Below are 17,475 nucleotides of genomic sequence, written 5' to 3'. Positions count from 1 at the left end.
GATGTAAATGCTCTTCATTACAGATGCATGACATATCCGATTTATACGCATTGGTGCGCGATGCTTTGGTACGCAGCGTCAGTGAAGCTGAGCTCGAGTGCTTCGAGGCGGCGTCGACATCCACCGAAGGCGAACACACACCCACCCCCTCACCAGGTATACCCATGACAAGCGAGGAATTCGAAGTTACGCTACAAGAACTTATCGAGTCGCAAAAATGGTCTGTAGCTATAACGCACGTGCGCCAATATAAACGCATCTCCCAAATGACTGCATCCAATCCCAATTTGACCATATTTAGCTACAGTAATTTGGATAACCGTTTGAAGTTCGATGAAATGTCCATCATACTGAATGCATATGCCCAAAGCATAATGAAGGATCGTACGGGTATGTACAAATTTTATTAAATGCGCCTAAATGACACAAAGTTGACTGTCTTCATGAGGTATTGACACCTGTCAAAAATCTTGCTTTGTTCCTTTAATGGTTGTTGCTAATAGCCTAATATGATAGTAATGTAATCGATGAAACTGCAACAATTTTCTCAAATAAGAGTGGCAATTTTTTTATTTGAAAAAGTGAGTCCAGTAAAGCTTTTCAGACACTTGTTCACATGAACTAAATATGAATGCAACCGTATAGCAGGCATGTTTGTTGCTTCCCATATAAACTAACTTTAGCCTCCGTTCGTCTGCGGAACCGTTAACCCAAGCAAAAATCTGCCCACCTAAAAGTTAAGCGCTACCACTCAGAGCTTTCTCTCGGATTTTTCTTACATTCTTCTTCTATGTTTAGAGATTAACTTAGACAGGGACTTCAGGAATGAGCGAATTGATATTCTAACAACAAAAAGCGGTTTAAAAACTCATATTTCTCCCGATGGATAAGCTAGAATTCTCACAGGCCATTGCAGACTGCGCAGCCAGTTGCACATGATTGAAATATGGTCCACTGATTCTTGTCGTCTCTGCGACGAATCCCAGAGGGCTCCAATGCACCTTCTCCTTGAATGCAACGCTATAGCGCAGAGGATGTTGAGACATCTCGGCCATTCGCTGCCAAAAGATAGGTACATACGCTCAGTCCAACCCAGCTCTATCGTAAGTTTAATAACTGAAATGTATCTGGATGAGAAACTGTGATGAGTAGAGGGCACAAAATACCATGAAGTCAAAGAGCACATCTCAAATAAATCCAAATCTAAATTTAAATCTCTACACTATTTCTACGCAACCATTTTTGTCAGATACACCTATACATAGGCCAAGTGAAAAGGTTAAACTGGAACTGGATGACATACCAATTTTAACTGTAAATAACACCAAAACACCAAGTTATTCCAAGCAAAAGCCCGTGCAAAAATAAAAACTACTTATTTGCTTCCGGTAAACCTTTGTCTTCGGCATAGTCTCCTTTTAGATTTATACACTTCATCCAACGCTGTTCTAGTTTGTTGATCCCTTCCGAATAATAAAATATGCCCAAGTCTGGAAAATAGACAATCGTTTCTGCAATAATGAATAAAATCTTCTGTCTGCGAGCCATTTCTTCAAATTGGGGAACAAATAGTAGTCCGAGGGATCCGAGAGGCCCAAGTTTGGAGAATACGGAGGATGTGAAACGATCACAACTGCTGAGGCGTTTGTTGATGCGTTGTTGTGAATGGAAAAAAGTGATATAAAAGGAAAATCACTCGACTTCCTCGATTTAAACCAATGCCAAATACAAAAAAATGGGGCGATTTGGCTGAAACTTGGTGTGTGTTCTTCCAAGAGATGCGACTAACTAAACGTTCATAAACGTACGTGCCAGTAGTGCCATTATCTCATACGTACGTCAGTTTGCGGTACCGCGATCACAAGTAGAGCACGCAGCCATAGCAAAACTTTCAAATCACAAGACGATCCTGGCTGGGCGTAGCTCGTAAGGCGATGTGGCCGGCTAGTCCAAAACTATGCAGCGCGAATTTGTATGCTCTGTAATGAGATTCTACTGGGATGTTAAAGCCACTGGATTGGTCCGGTATCGATAAGTTTTGAAAACAGAAAATCACCAACTTCAGAGACTCTCGCCTCAGCTGCTACATAAGCCAGCATAACATTGAAACAATTACGTTCTGAATCTTGTAGGACTAAAATCGACCCCGAAGAATTCGATATACATATTTTAAGTTGTTATCGTGGCTGGGCTTCTGATATCGCTCTAAGTAATGAGGATACTCTAGTATTCACAGGCGGCGCCTAAATTAATACTGAAATAGGATATGACGTATTATCTCAAAAAGCTTACATTCTTCAAGATTACTGCTATATTTTTCAAGCCCAGATCTATGCACTCGACGTGCCGGCAGACCCGGTGACTTCCTGTACGAATGCCAAATGGCGGTGATGTTCTTATAAGAATAAAAGTGGTGTAAGAGTTTAAGAAAAAATATTAGTGGTTGATGTCCAGGGCATACGTAAGATCTGGAGATAAAATTTTTGTCTCAGCTACATTTCATTTAAAGCATTCTTCGAATATAGAAGTGAAGTGAAGGTGAAGTAAAAAGTCCTGAATGTTTTTTGTTATATGTTTCTAGAGAGTTACATTTCAAACTTTATACATTGCATCGATTTGTCCTATACGGCGACTTAAAGGTGGCATTATATAGCGGACGTCTAAGGAACTGAAAAATTCGTATGCTTATGGGAGGTAACCGCTTATGAGATAAGTGTAAAAAAATTAATAATATGTTATCGGAGGGTTAACGTGTTATGAGTTGTCCGCACAAGTGAAAAAAATTCTTAAGGATTTATAGTACGTATAGGAAAAGTGTCCGCTTATGGGAGGTTTCCGCTTAATGAGAGGTGTCCGTTAGCAGAAGGTACACTGTATATATGGCACATATTATATAATTGGCGCGTACTTCGTCTGTTAGGTGCTTGGCCAAGATCCTCCTTCAATCCGTTCTGTGTGTTTTCCTGCTGTTCTACAAATGGAGGAACCTACAATTTTACGCTGCCTCCGAACGGCAGATGGTTTTTTGTTTTTTAGAAGATTTTTCATCACCGAAATACACTCGGAAGTTTGCCATTGCCTGCCGGAGTGAGAAAAACCTTTTCATCAATTGGTGTCGCATACCCACAGTGGGTTTCGAACCCGGACTCTACCGACGCTCTTTACTGACCCAATACAGTATCGGATATAATGCAAAGCGGTAATCCCAACAATTCACTTCTGGTAGACCAACCATCAAAAATATTATAAAAATAATGAAAATTGTCGAGTTGACCGTGATGAGAGCTTTTACTGCATTGCCCAGGAAATGAAGATTGGACAAAAAAAATGTTTGGAATAATTTACATAAATATAATTATAACTTCATCATCACCATTGAAATGAAGCAAAAAGCGTTCAAAACTTTTTACTTTGCCTTATATTATATGAAGATTGACTTCGTACGAACTTACAACACTTCTTTGCTTATAAAATTGACTTTATTTCTTTACTCTGAAATTTCTCAGCGTTTACCTTAGATTGCTACATAACTAAGTATTCTATTTTTTCAGAGGCTTTTATCGTTTCAAAATCTGATTCGGAGCTATTCGAGGTGTACGCAATACTATCGGAGAACTTGTACCATGTATCCAGTGCACTCACGACCATGGAAATCAATATGAAAAGCTACTCCGGCAGTTCAGCCGCTGCTGCAGCGGCCCTTGCGGCGGCCAGAGGGGAAAGCAGCGATGCAGTAACAAATCTTTGAGAACCTCCTTTTCACATTGTCAAAATTTTCCATTTAGTACTACATTTTAACATAAAATTTCGAACGAAATTAATTAAATATATTTAAATAAGACAACTACTAAAGAGCAAAGAGATGTGACATCCCTGATTGATATACATATACGAGTATCAATCAGACAGATTTTAAGCGATAAAAAAGTTTGCACAAGTGAATACAAGTGGTTTATTTTAGTTATTTCTTATCTAATAGCAGTAGTTTAGTTGAAGAAATGTTTTTGTTAGAAAGAGAAATTATGTTATATTTATGTGTTAGTATTTTATTTTCATATAAATGTGGAATCCATTTAATCCGTTCAGATATTATGTGATGAGTTTTTTAAATTTCGCAATCGATTCAAGTTTCTAATTAAATATTTTGACTTAAAAACTAATTGATTGAAAATTGTGTGCAAATACTCCTAAATAGCAGATTTTATTTATTTTGATTGCTGTTATTACGTCGAATAAAATCACCACAAAAATTAATATATTTCTTTCATTATTCAAATTTAATGAAATTTATTGTGTAAAAACTTTATTGGTATCTTATACAGACAATATGGTCCACGTAAAACTTACCTAGATTGCTTTCACCAATTAGGATTTTCTGCGAATTTTTTGGTCCAACCGATTGCAAACGGCCTGCAGCATTAGATCTTCCCATTTTGCGTCTCGTTGTAGTTGGAATTAGGCTTCGATTTTTTTTCGAATTCAACACCCGACCTGCATCAGAATCATGCCTTCCCGCATTCACATATTTTGTCCCGAAAAAATGTTGCAGTACTATTAATTGTTGAGCTTCCCCAATGCATTTTCATCACATAGAAATTTGTCATTTTGACTAGTACTGGTATAAGTATCAATAACAAAAATAAAATGTTACAGGCAGCAAGAATTTTTAATTTAAATTGAAAGACCACTCAGCTCATCATCGGCGCGCGACAGCTTCGTCCGTCTTTCAGAGTCATGATATGTGATTCTTTTTTGTTTTGTTATTTATTTATTCACTTTTCATCAATTAAAGTACAAATCAAATAGATTACTAATACTAAAGCTTAAATATTATATAATATATGGTAAACAATACGGAGAGATACATTAATCACAGTATGAGGGGGCATTTGATATGACCCATGGCTATGTCCTTTATAAACATTACCGAAGACATTTTTCTTCGCATTTCTCAAGTTCGCAATGCTAACACAAGGCATTTACTTTTATATGCAGGCAAATTACAAGGCCAACGAAGGGAATGTATCGCAAATCTAGTGAAACATTTCTGAACCTTCTCAATTCTTAAAGATAATCCATATAGAATGGATGCCAGATAATGCTGCAACATTCGAGGTTTGATCTAAGAAGAGAAGAAAATCAGCGTAGAAATATCCTGAAACTTGCTATTACAAAGCCAAACATTGTTCTAGACTTGGCAATTCGAAAGTCTATATGTTTAGAAAGCGACAATTTCGATGTAAATATGACCCTCAAGTCTTTCTTTCCATAAATTTGTGTGAGCGTGGTGGTGCCCACCTTGTAATCAAAATAATCGCAAGTTTGCGGCTACTGAAAGACAAGAGCTGGTATTTACCAGCATTAAGAGGTTAAGAGTTATCATCACACCATGCTCCCGACCTTGTTAAGGCCTTTTGAAGTCTTCCAGTCAGTTACGTCTTCTGAACGACTTTAAATTTTCAGGTCATCTGCACACATTAGACAACGCGACGTCACAAAAACGTCTAGAATATCATTAACAAATATTAAGAACACTTAGTAGCCCGAGATGGCTACCTTGAGGTACACCTGAGGTAACTTTGATGGCATCAGATTTTATATTGCTACGAATTTTGTATTTATACGAACGAATTGATTCCTATCTGTGAGATAAGATGCAAACCACTTAAGTAAGCTAGGATGAATACCAAGTAAACCCAGGTTTTTAAGTAGAATACTATGGCTGACTCTATTGAACGCTTTCAAAAAATCGGTGAATAAATATGACATCTCATTGTTGGCCAGTTTCAAATTGTTTTAAGACAAAATTTGCGAATAAACCTAAACTCTACCCTTAACAAAGCCATGCTGATAAGGCGATATGAGATCTTAAATTGGGAAGAAAATCAAATCATGAACTAGTTTTTCAAAGAGTTTAGTGTACTAGAGATTTTGCAGATAGGGCGATAATTTCGGCCATCCGACTTACTTCCAGACTTATGTATCAGTATGATAAAAGTTGTTTCCAATTATGTTAATTAAAGAGAATTGTTAATGGTTGTTCTAACGATGTGCACAGTTTTTTAATAATATGGGAAAGAAAACATCTTCTCCAGGAGTTGTGTCATTGTTAAGGCTTAAAGGCCCCCCGAGTACATTATTAAATGAGAGTTGGAAACCTTTAAATATGCGTGACCTGTTAAAAGAGATATTTTCTATTCCGGTATCAGATTGACAAACATAAACTGATCGAATTTTTATAGCATAAACCATGGTTTTTGGGGAATGTTGATAAAATGACAGTTCTTGGTCGGCTATGAATTAGAGTTGTTGTTGTATCATAAACATTCCCCATACTTACATACGGGGAATGCTGCTGGAATGACAGTCCTTGGCCCGATATAAGTCCGGGTCGTTTCCGTAACGTAGAACCGACTGTTGTGGAAACGTATGAATTGGATTCGAAAGTGATGGTGTTGGAAGAGTACTAGAGCACGGATGGCCATACCGTAGAACAAAAGAGCTGGTCAGCTCTTTACTAAAGCAAAAAAAAAAATTAAGCTCACGAAAGAGCCGATTATTCAATTACAGTTCTCTGTTCCGTAGATTTCGATCTTTTCAATTTTCCCTAGCCCACATCTTCAAGTTCTTGAAATTTCTAATAATTTTAATAGGTCAAGCCAAGGAGCACCAAGAGATTTGGTGGCTCCTAAAACAGTCAGGCTAAAAAGCACATTGTATGTACAGACTGAATCGACAAAGACCTTTTAGGTGAATCAAGCCGCCCATTAACTTTCGGAAGACATACTGGGGTGTGAGTCACCCCACAAATATTTGATGGGTTGCAATTTGTTTATTTCTAACATATGGAAATATACCGTCAGCGGTATTTCAGTGACGCCGGTTTTACCCTTCGAATTCATGCAGTAAGTCCTCAAAAATTTCCCACCTCGCTTTCTTTTAGAGGCCTACTTAAAGACTGCATTGCCATTATTGCTCTAAAGGGTTTTTCAATAAGAGGTGTTATTTCCGTAACAGATCAATGTCTTCGTTGCTTGTGCGGCACGTAGCGGCGTCTTGTAGAAAATAAACGTTGTCCAAATCAATACCATCCAATACAGGCCGTAAAAAATCGTTAATCATCTCTCCATAGCGCAATCCATTCCCCCTAACTGTTGCTCCAGCTTCATTTTCGAAAAAGTAACCACCAAAGTAAGCATCAAGCAGTCACACGTTGAAGATAGAGAGGCTTTTCAACAATAACTCTTGGCTTGTCTGAGCCCCAGATCCGACAATTTAGCTTGTTGACGAAGCCACCGAGGTGGAAGTAGGCCTCATCACTCAAGATGATTTTTTTATGGAAGAATTCCGGATCATTTTCATGCATTTCAACGACCCAATCGGCAAAGGTACGACGTTGTTGATGATCGGTCGGCTTGAGTTCTTGTGTTAACTGGACTTTATAAGCCTTAAGACCCAAATCTTTATGCAAAATACGATTTAATGACGTTTGTGGAATGCCTAATTCCAAAGGATGACGACGATTGGGCAAACCTTGGTTTTCTTCAACACTTTCGGCTACAACAGCAATATTTTCGGCTGTTCTTCAGCGACGTGCACGGGTTTTATTCTTCACATCACTAGCTTGTCCCAACAGCTCGAGTTTTTCCACCAATTTCTGTATTGCGGTCCGACAAGGTGCTTCACTATGACCCAAAAATGTTCGAGTTTTACGAACCGTCTCTGCCAAATGTTCACCATTTTTATAGTGAATTTTAATAATTTCCATTTTTATTAATGGCGTAGTTTCTACTTGTCAAATATCAAAAAATGACAGCTTCAAAAGTGGCATCTACCGAAAAAGCGGGCTATTCAAAATAACACCTGTTATTGGAAAATCGTTTAAAAGAAAATCACTCTTTATGGAAATGGAAATAAAAAGGATAAGAATTCACCTTTGACAAAACTAAGTTAAATATATTATATTATATATACGCGCATACTGTCAGTGTCAAAAGAAAGTGTACATCACATATTAATAAGTTTTGACTATTTATTTAACTGATTGTATTGTATATAAAAATATAGTTCATACTACTCTATAAACCATATAATGCAACTAACTATTTTTTATGAATTTGCCTTTTTTCGTATTCCTTAATCTTTAGTTTACATAGTTTTTCGATGTATTTTTTTTTTTTTTATTTAGAACGCAAAGCCTATTTCTGATTAAAAATTTTTATGTAAATACAATTCAAGCATATTATTATATTATCTGAAATCTTTGAGGAAATTAAATTAAACAATTCATTTCAAATTTATTTTATCTAAATACTTAAAAGTGTAAATTAAAAACTTAACGGTATTTGTGGAAACAATTTTATGAATTGGGTAAGTTTCACCCCCAGGGTCGTAAACGTAAAAAAATAGGTGTGTCTTCCGAAGATAAATACATTAAGAAGATGCATTTCACAAATTATGGTAATGCTTGATCTTTCTAAACACAGATTTTTATTCAAGTATTTTATTTTAAAAATAAATGTATGTAGATTTCAGCTACCCTTTACAAGCATACATAAATATTATTACATAAAACTGAATAGTAATGGAAGCATTTCATCATCATCAATGAGTGAAATATTTTAGTTAGAAGCAACATAAAAGCATACGAGTTGTAGTTTTTGCATTATACCAAATCAATCTCGATAATTTAATTTTGAGGTAGCTACGATCCGCTAAGTAAATAATATAAACCAACTTTAATTTTTTCCGAAAATGCGATCAAATAAATAATACTCCTCAAACCAAAAAAAAAAGAACTATTTTCCGACAACTCGAGAAGCAAATGAAAAGGTACGTATCCATAACATAGTTTACTTTCAACAATTTTCAAGGCTTGATATTTGTTTTATGTGACTAAAATTATAATCTAAGCCGATTTTTTTTTAATTCAACGCCGCACCAGTCTTTACTACACCTCAATTTTACGAAAGATTGGGGGTGGGATACGGTACACTAGACAGGGCTAGTTTACTGGGGCGCCAGCCCTTGGTCGGGGAAAACCCGAAACAACACCTAAATTTTGTTCGCTGTGTTTTGAAGCTACTGCTCTACTTTTGTTACGTTGAAAACTTCGAAATAAATTTCTGACGGTTTGTACTTTCCGACCATAATATTCGTATATGCTATTAGCCAAATAAAAAAAAAAAAATTGTAGCAGCTCTGTTCTTAGAGAGAATTATTTTCAAAGTTAAAATCACCTTTGTTTCTCCACCGACTTTGCTCACTCATAAACGAAAATCTCAATTTTTTTTTATTTTTTTTTAATAGCACCACTTCCTATGTTTGAAGTACAAAATTGCTTTGAAAATGTACATAAATGTAGAAGACGTTCGAGACTTACCTATGTACATTAGCAAATAAAATTGATGCAAATATTATTTTTTAACAGCAAATTTGTACAAATTCATATTAAAAATATTTTGTATATGTAAACAATTAAGGATTATATTAAACTTATTAATTATTAAATATCATTCTAACCGAATTTGTTGTTGAGGTCCTATCGGTTATTTAAAGAGATTTTTCATCGCTTCCTTTTGTGTGCGGTTGTAGTTTGCAAGTAATTTTTTAGCTCGGCTTAATTCGCTCAGCACACTTTTATTCCCTGGCATTATTTCATTCGCTCGATTTAAATCAGCAATGGCATTTTCATAATCTTTTAGAGCTATGCTTGCTTGACCACGGCGATAATAAGCCTTGCAACACCCTTCATCAAAACTTAAAGCCTAGAGTAAATTCATAGTGTTAAATTGGAGCTTTAGTTTTATAACAAATAACAAATATTGTAACTTGGTACCAACCTCGTTGCATGCCGTTTTTGCGTTATCGTATTTTTCCAACTTTAGCTCAACAGCTGCTAAATTAATTTGATTAATAACTGAAAAAGCATCTATTTTCTTTAGATCCTCAATAGTGCCGATAAGATACTCGAACTCCTCTTTCTCAAAGCGTGTACGCAGTATATTGTAATAGCGATTTGCTTTTCGATACTTTCGACGCGCTTCATAATACCGTTGTTGAGTGAAAAAATGATTACCTGCACTACGTATACCAGTTAGCAAGGCTATCATTTCGTCGCCCTATATATGGAATAACTAAAAATAACTTTGTATTGCGCTAATCCGTAATAATTACTGTATATGGAGTAAATTTTTTATCCCAATCTCGGGGGTAAGGCGGTAGTTTATCATCAGTCTCATCATTATCCAGAAAACCCCAATCTTCTCCGGCATGTATTTCTCCACAGTCTGTAATTATTATATCCTGCAAAATATGAATGCATAACTTCACGAAGTAATTCATCTTGGCAAATTCACCTCTTCCGGTACACCATCTTCATTTGAAACTAGCTCCATATCAGAGATGATAGCCAAACCACGCAACACTTTACCGACAACCACATTTGTACCATCAAGGTTATTACATGACACTGCGACAATGAAGAACTGCGAGTTGTTTGTGTTTGGCTCACCATAATTAGCCATACTAATAGCACCTTCTTCATGCTGTAAATATGTAAAAATCCTAGTAAATAAAGATAAAATTGTAGTACGTCAATAAATTTCGACTCACTAATAGTGTGAAGTTTTCATCCTCGAAAATTGGCCCATAGATGCTCTCTCCGCTGGTGCCGTCCTTGTTGACTACATCTCCACTTTGCGCCACATACACTCGAGTGACTTTATGGAAGCGTATTCCTTTGTAATGCAGCTGCTTGCCTAATTTACCGTTGCCTTTTTCTCCTGTGCAGAGCGCACGGATATTCTCTGCTGACTTAGGCACTACATCTTTCCGGAGCTCAATAACCATCCGTCCAGCTATTGATAAATTACGATTTTGAAATATTTTATCTTACTAGGGTGGGAAATTAAATTTACCAAACTCATTTCCTATTGTAATATCAAAGAAAACTAATGGGTTGGTTTCACAAACCGGCTGCAACAATTTGTTCATGTTTTAGAATAACAAAAATACAGCTTATCGATGAAATAACAAGCCAAAAACAAAAGAAGTACTGCAAATTCATCGATATATCTGAAATCGATAATTTGATATACACCAGACGATATCAAGTTCTTCATTGGTTCATCGTTTTCACAAATTTGTGTTTCTTTTCATTTTATTTAAAATATCTCTAGAAAAAATATCACAGAAATGTATACAAATATAAAAATATAAATTTTTTGCGCCAAAAACAATACAAAATATATTAGTATTCAACTTCAAATCATTTTTTATTAAACAAAACCTTATTCTTCTTCCATTTTAACTTCGAAGTGATAACCATTGTACAGAAGTACGAGTAAAACATTCTGTTCTTCCTTTGTACAGGTAGCCTAGTTGTGAATTTAACATTTACTTAGGAGTACAATAGTGTGAGTGCTTGGTCTGTTTGCTTGAATGTATTGACGGGGAGCTATGCCAAATTGGATTTTTATGGCAACATTAAAAACTAATAGAATATAGTAATACAAAATAATATCTTTTACTTGGAAAATTTACAATAAACAATAAATATTTTTACCGCATTTCTTAGCTATTATAATGCTTTTTTCGAGAAACATCTAAATTTAGACGAAATTTTCTAGACTTTTTGTTACGATTTTCTATGAAATTTAATAATTCTTTATGCAACCCTGTTAAGAAAAGAGTGTTTTGAGAGTAGGTGATTTCAGTTGTGGTTATTTTTTGACGACCAGCTGAGTGTATTTTTACTTATATATCTGTACTTCATGATGGAAAGAATAATGAGATGGCGCCTATCGTGGTACCGTTACTTTGCGCTTAGGGAATTTGACAATGAGTTACGTCGTTTTAGCACCAGTATGGCCAGATTACCATTTGGGAAACTTGATTTAGAATTTTTTTTTTGTTATTTAGTCTCGGAGTTTTAGTTCGCTCTACATGACATTTTTCAAATCTGTTTTAATTAAAATGTAATGTTTATAGTTTTGTAAAATATACATTTTTTAAAAATTAGTCCAATAATTCACTTAGTTTTATTTAACTTTATTTTTTTTTAACCCTAGAAGGGTACTGTGAGTAAAATTTACTCACATAAGGAATAGATTTGTTCGTAAATCTGCAGGTTGGCCACACTGAAAGTCAAGCCACTAGCAGTGCTTGACCCACTCTGTCATTAGTCGGCTGCCGCAAGCATTGAATGGTGTTGTTTGATTTATCCCGCTTGTGGACAATTTAAAAAAAGTTAGTGAGTAAAATTTACTCATCGGTACCCTTTACGTACTAAATTGTGTGAGTCAAATTTATTAATCAGTAACTTACTACGTGTCTAAAAAATATATTTTGTACTGAATTATGACAATTATGTTTCTGTTTTGTATTATGTTACCGTAAAGAAAACTACAGAGCATACAAATGGCTGGTCGCGGGCTATCAGAACAAAATATTTTGGATGCAATACTTGAACTAGAATCTGAGGAAGAAGACAATTGGAGTTGGAGCTTTGTAACTTTGATGAGGATTCTTGGGACAGTGTTGCAGATCCGGAATATCAACCAGAACCGGAAGAAGTATGGCATCAAAATTGTTATATCTTGTGATAGCAGATCAAAGTATATGTTGGATGCCATTGTTTACCTTGGAAAAGGAAGTGTTCCTCCTGCAATGGCTGCTGGATAAATCTCATTGTGCATATATGAATTGATAATGTTATAAACAATCATAATTAAAGTTTTATTTGTTTCAGCATTGTGAAATTTTATTGATGTACGTACATTATGTACGTGTTTATGTGTATATGTGTGTGTGCATTGAATCTCGTTTTTTAGTTTTTTCTTCTTTTGCCTAAATGCGTGTGTACGTCGCAATTTGCTTAAAAGTTTTTTTCCGTGATTGTGATATTCTTTATTCTTGCATCCATGCATACGTACATACATGCATAACGCAAACTTCAAATTATATGTGCATACATGTGTGAATAATAATTTTTGGTGTATATAAATTTTCAGAGAAAAAATGGATAAAGGGAAGAGAAACATAAAACCGTTTGACGGCGAGAGGTATTCTATATGGAAATTAAGAGTAAGGGGACTATTAGAAGAACAAGATTTATTAAGAGTAGTTGATGACAAGAATGATATAAACAAGATTGCGCCCATCAGAGCGTACGTGTCGTCACGTTTGCTGAGTTGTGCAGTATTGCCAACCATTTGCTCTTCGCAATAAATTTAGTGCTTTTTTATACCGAAAATGCGAAAATTTTGAAGTTTCGTGTTTGTTTCTTTTTGCGTTTAATTTAAAGCTACCGAATGCTTCAATGCTATCACTAGTAAAATGCTTCATACATATAAAGCTCGTTTTTCGATTGAAGGCATTTCCTCGCCGGCAGAAATGCATCCACTGTTTGCAGAGCGCCTCATCCTTTGGAAATATAATATAAAAAAGCTTATATCACACGCTTTACTGAGGTTCTTACTAGCACAATTTTTCACTGGACATTTCATGTTTTCTTATTTTTCACTTATACGAGTACACTTTCACGAAATATCTTATTTTTGCGTAAATATTCACTAAAACGTTTGTTACCGTTTGTTCTTATTAACGCACATTTCAAATAAGAAACGAATATTCATAAACATCAACAATAACCGCAATCATGGGCAATGTGACCAGATCTCTGAGAAGATTTTAGTGCTAATGAAAATTTTTTTACTCTTATAAAATTTGATAATTTGAAAGTGCAAATTTAATTTTTGGCTCCATTTAAGGTTATGCAAAAATATTATTTGCCCCGCTCCCAACTCTTCTTAAGATTGAAAACCTTTTTACACATTTTAAAAAGCCTTTGAATTTATTGAATGCGAATTAAAACCTTAGAGGTGTAATTGTTTCTTCCGGTCATAAATCTTTAGTGAGACATAGGACATTAAGAGTTGTATTCATTGTAAAAATAAGCCACAAACTACCAGAAAATACTAAAGAAACCATACTGACATTTTTACAAAAAGAGTACCTTATCTAGTTACATAACTTCAAATATAGCAAAAAAGGCGTTCCCTTAACAAAAGAGTCTCGTTTAAGAAAAACCTCATAAATTAAATTGTACATAAGCATGACATATTTATTTAAAAAAACGCACATTTTAAAGACAATTTGTCACGCATACAAAGTTCTTTAAGTGATTCAATAAAAATTTGTTGGGTTATTTTCTTTGAATGGGCATTTTAATGCGTTTTTATATCCAAAGCTAGGCAACACTGCAGTAGCGAGAGAGAGATTTGACTGCCGAAAGCAGAAGAACACCAACAACACCTGCACTCGCGGGCAATGCCACCAGATGTTAAAAAAAAGTAAAGCTAAATAAAACTGAGTGAATTATTTAAATAATTATTAAAAAATGCATATTTTACAAAATTATAAACATGACATTTTAATTAGAACAACTAGAAAAATGTCATGAAGAAAGAACTAAAACTCCGAGACACAAAATAATAAAAATAACAAAAAAAAAATCATAAATCAAGTTACGAAAATGGTAATCTGGCCATACTGGAGCTAAAATCACGTAACTAGTTGTCAAATTCGCTGAGCGCAAAGTAACGGGACCACGATGGGCGCCATCTCATTATTCTTTGCATCATGGTTGATGAGGAACCAGAAAAGGTGACAGATGAAATCATGATGCAAAGAATAATGAGATGGCGCCCATCGTGGTCCCGTTACTTTGCGCTCACCGAATTTGACAACTAGTTACGTGATTTTAGCTCCAGTATGGCCAGATTACTATTTTCGTAACTTGATTTAGCATTTTTTTTTGTTATTTTTATTATTTTTTGTCTCGGAGTTTTAGTTCTTTCTTCATGACATTTTTCTAGCAGTTCTAATTAAAATGTCATGTTTATATATTAATTTTGTAAAATATACATTTTTTAATAATTATTTAAATAATTCACTCAGTTTTATTTAGCTTTACTTTTTTTTAACATCTGGTGGCATTGCCCGCGATTGCCGGTGTTGTTGGTGTTCTTCTGCTTTCGGCAGTCAAATCTCTCTCTCGCTACTGCAGAGTTGCCTAGCTTTGGATATAAAAACGCACTAAATGCCCATTTAAAGAAAATAAAACACGAAATTTTTATTGTGTTAAGTAAGAACTTTGTATGCGTGACAAATTGTCTGTAGAATGTGCGTTTTTTTTAAATAAATGTGTTATGCTTATGTACAATTTAATTTATGAGTTTTTTTTGTTAAGCGAAATTCTTTTGTTAAGGAAACAACTTTTTTGCTATATTTGAAGTTATGTAACTAGATAAGGTACTCTTTTTGTAAAAATGTCAGTATGGTTTCTTTAGTATTTTCTGGTATTTTGTTGCTTATTTTTACTATGAATACACCTCTTGATGCTCTATGTCTCACTAAGGATTGATGACCGGAAGAAACGATTACACCTCTATGGTTTCAATTCGCATTCAATAAATTCAAAGGCTTTTTAAAATGTGCAAAAAGGTTTTCAATCTTAAGAAGAGTTGAGAGAGGGGCATTTAATATTTTTGCATAGCCTTAAATGGAGCCAAAAATTAAATCTGCACTTTCAAATTATCAAATTTTATAAGAGTAAAAAAATTTTCATTAGCACTAAAATCTTCTCAGAGTGGCCTTTTTTAAACTTCTTTTGTATAATAATACCGTTTTTTTTCAACCTAAAATCTCGGTAGCCTTAAATTGAAAACAAAAAGACACAAGCACCAAACTTAAAAATTATCGCATTTTCGGTATAAAAAAGCACTAAATTTATTGCGTAGAGCAAATGGTTGGCAATACTGCACAACTCTGCAAACGTGACGTCACGTACGCTCTGATGGGCGAAATCTTCTTTCTATCATTCTTGAGATGAAATAATAAAGGCACAGAGAAATGCAAAGAATATTGTAATAGAATATTTAAGCGATTCGTTTGTTGTTCTTGCGAGCAGAGAAAATACTGCCAGACAGATTTTTGCAAATTTAGATGCACTATATGAGAGGAAAAGTTTAGCTTCTCAGCTATCTTTGCGCAAACAGTTGTTTGCTTTAAAATTAAAGGGTGATACTCCACTTCTAAATCATTTTAAGATTTTTGATGACCTTATAACTGAACTCATTTCGTCAGGAGGCAGGTTGGATGAAATGGATAAAATTGCACAGTTACTTTTAAGCCTTCCACCAAGTTACGAAGGAGTAATCACGGCAATTGAAACCCTGTCAGAGGAAAACCTGACATTAGAATTTGTAAAAACACGACTTTTAGACCAGGAAATTAAATTAAACAGTGTCAGCAAGGACACAAGTGCTAAGGTGTTGCAGGCCATTGGAAATAACGTTTTTAAATTCAATAAATACAAAAATAAACATAATAATAATCAATTTAAGAAGCCTTTTAAAAACAAGTTTAAATCACCTCTAAAATGTTTTCACTGTGGCAAATTGGGGCATTTAAAGAAAGATTGTTTCATTTTGAAAAGGCAGGCAGGGAATCAGACTAACGAAAATAATGGCAAAGAGAGACAAGCTCAAATAGCTACAACTACACAGTTAGATCGCGGATTTGCATTCATGATAAGAAATACACAAAATAATGCAATTGCAAGTGAGGTAGATTTTATTCTTGACTCTGGGGCTTCGGACCATCTAATCAAAGACATAGCGTTGTTTTCGGAGTATGAACACTTGGAGTCCAATATTGCAATTGAGATTGCAAAGTGCGGAGAATATATCAATGCTACCGCCAAAGGAGTGGTCAACCTAAGCAATGCTGGAAACAAAATCTCACTGAAAGATGTGCTATATAGCAAGGAAATTCCACACAATCTATTATCAGTAAAGAGGATGCAGGATGCTGGCCTAACAACTGAATTTAGTCCTGAAGGCATAAAAGTCACTAAAAACGGTAAATTAGTGCTTAAAGGGAAGAGTGAGTATAATATACCAATTATAACATTTCAATTAAATGCAAAGGTATACACGTCTAATAAATTAAAAAGTGCAGAGTATCTCTTGTGGCATAGAAGATTAGGTCATATAAGTTTAGGAAAATTTTCGGAAATAAAACGAAATAACTTGTTTGAAGATATCAATCTTTTAAGTCGTATTGAGTCAAACAGTGATATATGTGAGGCTTGTATTAGCGGCAAACAATCTAGATAAAAATTTGAAAAAAGTAAAAATAAAGAGCATATCCAGCGACCATTGTTTGTAGTCCATTCTGATGTCTGTGGTCCAATCACACCCACTACAATTGATAACAAAAACTATTATGTGGTTTTTATTGACCAGTTCACACATTATTGTGTTACATACCTAATAACTTATAAGTCGGATGTATTTTCGGTTTTTAAAGATTTCATTGCAAAAACTGAAGCTCACTTTAATTTGAAAATAGTGAATCTATATATCGATAATGGCAGGGAATATCTATCTAATGAAATGCGTGAGTTTT

At 34.8% G+C, this 17,475-nt stretch overlaps 2 protein-coding genes across 2 annotated transcripts in view; one reads left to right on the top strand and one right to left on the bottom strand.

Annotated features, from left to right (window-relative positions):
• Positions 1-4,241, top strand: part of LOC128861891 (protein furry-like) — a 48,623-nt gene extending 44,382 nt beyond the window's left edge. The window contains exons 20-21 of the mRNA XM_054100268.1: positions 24-390; positions 3,552-4,241. Of these exons, the coding sequence (XP_053956243.1) occupies positions 24-390; positions 3,552-3,748 (564 nt within the window). The 3' untranslated portion in view covers positions 3,749-4,241. The remainder of the gene's footprint in view (positions 1-23; positions 391-3,551) is intronic.
• Positions 4,242-9,416: 5,175 nt separating this feature from the next.
• On the bottom strand, positions 9,417-11,127 carry LOC128859988 (peptidyl-prolyl cis-trans isomerase D). Its single transcript, XM_054097181.1, has 6 exons — positions 10,920-11,127; positions 10,615-10,859; positions 10,359-10,547; positions 10,177-10,305; positions 9,843-10,121; positions 9,417-9,767 (listed from the first exon to the last, which is right to left on the bottom strand). Exons 1-6 carry the CDS (start codon positions 10,993-10,995, stop codon positions 9,549-9,551), a joined length of 1,137 nt encoding a protein of 378 aa, XP_053953156.1. The 5' UTR covers positions 10,996-11,127; the 3' UTR covers positions 9,417-9,548.
• Positions 11,128-17,475: the final 6,348 nt, after the last annotated feature.

The sequence above is a fragment of the Anastrepha ludens genome, chromosome 4 (assembly GCF_028408465.1).
Source record: "Anastrepha ludens isolate Willacy chromosome 4, idAnaLude1.1, whole genome shotgun sequence".
NCBI classification, from domain to species: domain Eukaryota; kingdom Metazoa; phylum Arthropoda; class Insecta; order Diptera; family Tephritidae; genus Anastrepha; species Anastrepha ludens.
This window is presented reverse-complemented; position numbering and strand designations above follow the sequence as displayed.

Coding starts and splice junctions, on each gene's coding strand:
- LOC128859988 (XM_054097181.1), bottom strand. CDS start 10,995: ATGAACAAATTGTTGCAGCCGGTTTGTGAAACCAACCCATTAGTTTTC. Junction 10,548..10,614: donor ATGAAAACTTCACACTATTA/GTGAGTCGAAAT, acceptor ACATATTTACAG/CATGAAGAAGGTGCTATTAG. Junction 9,768..9,842: donor CAAAAACGGCATGCAACGAG/GTTGGTACCAAG, acceptor AATTTACTCTAG/GCTTTAAGTTTTGATGAAGG.